At 25.0% G+C, this 3,662-nt stretch overlaps 1 protein-coding gene and 1 long non-coding RNA gene across 2 annotated transcripts in view; one reads left to right on the top strand and one right to left on the bottom strand.

The window, feature by feature from the left end:
- The window catches only part of LOC122719916 (gem-associated protein 8-like), a 3,304-nt gene extending 2,256 nt beyond the window's left edge, over window positions 1-1,048 (bottom strand). Inside the window, exons 1-2 of the mRNA XM_043946173.1 lie at window positions 635-1,048; window positions 2-518 (exon numbers count right to left, since the gene is read on the bottom strand). Of these exons, the coding sequence (XP_043802108.1) occupies window positions 20-518; window positions 635-858 (723 nt within the window). The 5' untranslated portion in view covers window positions 859-1,048 and the 3' untranslated portion in view covers window positions 2-19. The remainder of the gene's footprint in view (window position 1; window positions 519-634) is intronic.
- Window positions 1,049-1,918: 870 nt separating this feature from the next.
- LOC122719953 lies at window positions 1,919-3,312 on the top strand. Its single transcript, XR_006347706.1, has 4 exons — window positions 1,919-2,061; window positions 2,127-2,320; window positions 2,490-2,922; window positions 3,084-3,312. It is a non-coding gene; the product is annotated as an uncharacterized LOC122719953 (long non-coding RNA).
- The last annotated feature ends 350 nt before the right edge of the window (window positions 3,313-3,662 follow it).

Here is a 3,662-nt window from a genome sequence, read left to right as displayed (position 1 = left end):
ATATATATATATATATATATTATGGTTTTAAAGGAATAATTGGCCAATATTGAGGTTTCGCTTTATCCCTGTGTCTATCAACCGTAGCTTGAAGCGCAGTTTCCATTGCTAATATTGTAGAACTCGCATTACCATATAACAATTTTGCATTACTATTTCTTGTATGCATCCATGTTGCTCCACCTTGAATATTCATATTCTCCTCTTCCTCTTTCTTTTTTTTAATAGATATTTCTGATTCTCTCAATTTTTTCAATTCAAATTTATGTCTCATGCTTTGCTCCAAGAAATTCATCATTTCTTCGTTTACATGAAATTCAATATTTCCACTTTCTTCGCTCGATGTTGTTTCTTCGCATTCTTCTTCTACATTCGTACGCTTATAATCATGTTTTTTTTTATAATTCAGAGAATACCGTTGATCCTTTTCACGTATCACAGATTTCAATTTATCTCTTAATATTTGATTTTCATGTTCCAATGCAATACATCGAGTTTTCCACCAAATTATACTATGTCTAAAAATTAATATTATTTATTTATTTTTTTTCTTTTTTTCGCTTTCTTAAATCGAATCCGATGAAATTTTGATCATTTTTTATACTTTAATAAACATATATATATAAAAACTAACCTTTTTTGCCATTCCTGAGCAGCCGTGTAATTTTCCCAAAAGGAATTAGCTTGCATCGTATCGGTGATTAATTTTTCTTTAGAGATAAAAATATTACAACGTTCTGAAATAAATCCCAAACGTTTTGCAGACTTAACCTCAAATTTTATTTGTTCGCGTCGTTGCTTTTTTAAATGTCTCCTTCTTTTTCGACTTCTTACACGTTGCATACCAACAAATTCCATATCTTATAATCGTTTCGTTCAAAGTTACGATCGAAGAAATAACATTATCAACCCATTTATATTATTTCACAGCAATTACGATCAACGAGACATCTAAATGTACAACAGTACAAGCACAAAATAAATCTTTCATTCATAACATATCAATCTATAACCGATACTACGTTTACTACGATATGAATATTTTCGCAGATAAAACGAGAATAGATTTATCAAACGATCTATTAAGTCATTAAGTATAAAATATTTAAATTATAAATAAGATACAAAATACATATATAACGCGTATATAACGTCTAATAAATTTTTTTGTTCCATTATAGTAAGATTTCAAAGTGTCCCATATCAATTATTATATTTTTTATTAATATCGTATAATAAATTGTTAGAGAAATTTTTAGACAATTAACTCTAAAAATTGTTAAATTATTAATTATTGTATTTTTATATTTTTCATGACATAGGATGAATATATCGGCTGTTGTTACGCATTCGAGAAATTGATCGAACAAAAAAAAAATTTATTTAATCGAATTAACAACCATAGCATTTTCTACTATGTAAAGACATATTCTTAGAAAAATAAATTTAAAATAGTAAGTTATTTCTAAAATTAATACATTCAATGATTTATTATATTATACACACATATAGTAATAATTTGTATTATAAATTTGTATTATAAAATTAATAAATTATATATAATTGAAAATAGAATATTATAAAAAAATATATATATATTTTTAAATATTTCATATATTGTTGAGTCAAGTCTAATTTTCATTAGACAGATAACTATCTATACCGTTATTGATATTATTGATCAGTCAAAACAAATAATCTTGTTCGTTAAGCTTATAGCATAAGCTAAATTATGAAATATCTAGATTAGATATAAGCAAATATAAAACTAGACTAGTAAGAATTAGTTCTTGAATTTAATATATAATATAAAATATTTAGTCTGTGGCTATAATTATCGTATTTGAAAAGAATAAGTTCTTTCACAAATAATACTTAGAACGAACACGATATTTCATCGGATTTTGCGTCACATGTTCTGAAATACCGATCTCAAAAAAAGATCATGTGGCGACATCTCGACGAAATCAATTTTACCAACTATCAATCCGGCCAAAAAGTCAGAGCGATATGTGACAATCGAAGATAAAAATCGAAAGTGTTACGACCGAATATTATGAAGTAAGAATGTACCTATAATAAAAATGATTAACAACAAAATCTTTTAATTTTTTCTTTTGTTATAGTAACGAACATGAAATTGATATGACTCCTGTGATTTCGCGAGAAGATGAAAAAAAAAGTTGCAAACACGTGGTTTCACGAGAAGATAAGATAAGCGAGCATGTTGCACAGCTAATGAAATGATACGTTCACCTTAAAAGACAATAATAAAGAAAAAAAGAATATCCATAAATAACTGTACAGGCAGGAAATTGAGGTAAATGATGAATTTTTAAAATTATTACAATGGAAAAGCAAATAAATAAATTCGAACAAAATTGAATATTAGACAAAAAACGAGACAGATTGGAAATTGTAATAAATAATGAATTGGTAAAATTATTACGGTTCGAATAAGAAACAAATATTTTTTTTTTTGATTTCAGAAAAATCAGATTTTAAAACTTTAGCAGAAATAGCAGATAAAATAAGACAAAATGTGCCCTACGTTATGGAAATAATATCGAAGAAAATTGGCATATTGACAAGCTATGGAAACAAAAGAAAAATGTTATCGAAGAAATTAAAACAATAATCAAGGGTTTGAAAGGCAGAACAAGAGATTTCAATAACGAATACAAGGATGATAAGTTTACCATTATCATTAAAATACTTAGAACCTCCTTAGAACAATATCATAACAAATGTGTTACAACACGTATGTTTATAATCAAGAAACAAAAAACTAAATTACCTATCGTTCGAATGAAGAAAGAATCAATGGTGAGACAAGAATAATAATATGTCGACAAGAGTTAAGCATATATGTCTTTACGACAAAGTCCAGCTTAGTAGAGTTTGGTTAAGCTCTTTCAAGAGGTATCCGTTAAATAAAACAAAATATAATAATTTTAAATTATATTAAAAAAATAATTCAATTATATATATTACATATCAATAATTACTCAATAAAATCATATATGCGAATTTTGTATGCGGATTAAGTGAATGTTTAAATATATTTTTTTTTATACCAACAGATACTATACCTTTTATAAATGCCTTTCTCATTTATTTTGGACTAACGGCCAACCGAAAGAGAGAAATTTTCAAGATAGCATTCAACGACAACGGTTCAAGAGATGATGAAGAAAAAGAACAAGATCCTTTTATTCTATTTATTGAAAAAGAAATAATTCTGAAACAAATTGTATAGAATGAATTAATAAAACTTAATAACAGATTTGAAGAAAATAAAAACAAAACAAAATTTTGTTCGTTATGTTGATTCAATATATATCGAATCCGAATGAAAAATCTATATCTTAATTTGAGAAAATATTCGATACATTGCAAATATATATTGTTAAATTAAAATAATAATTTTTGCGTTTATAATTATTCTTATACAATATATATATCGAATCATCGAATATGTGAAAAGTAATAATATATATTAAAGAAAAATGATAAATTTTAAAATAAAATAATAAGAAATAAAATATGAAATCTAGTATTATATAGAAGATAATTTTTAATATATCAAACTATTTAAAATGTGTCACAAAAAAAAGAATACAATACTTAACTTTTATATAAAATGCTATAATTATTTAAAT

This window comes from Apis laboriosa, unplaced genomic scaffold, assembly GCF_014066325.1.
Source record: "Apis laboriosa isolate Shangri-la unplaced genomic scaffold, ASM1406632v1 scaffold9_cov152, whole genome shotgun sequence".
Lineage (NCBI taxonomy): Eukaryota > Metazoa > Arthropoda > Insecta > Hymenoptera > Apidae > Apis > Apis laboriosa.
The sequence above is the reverse complement of the archived record's forward strand: the minus strand, read 5'-3'. Positions and strand labels throughout refer to the sequence as shown.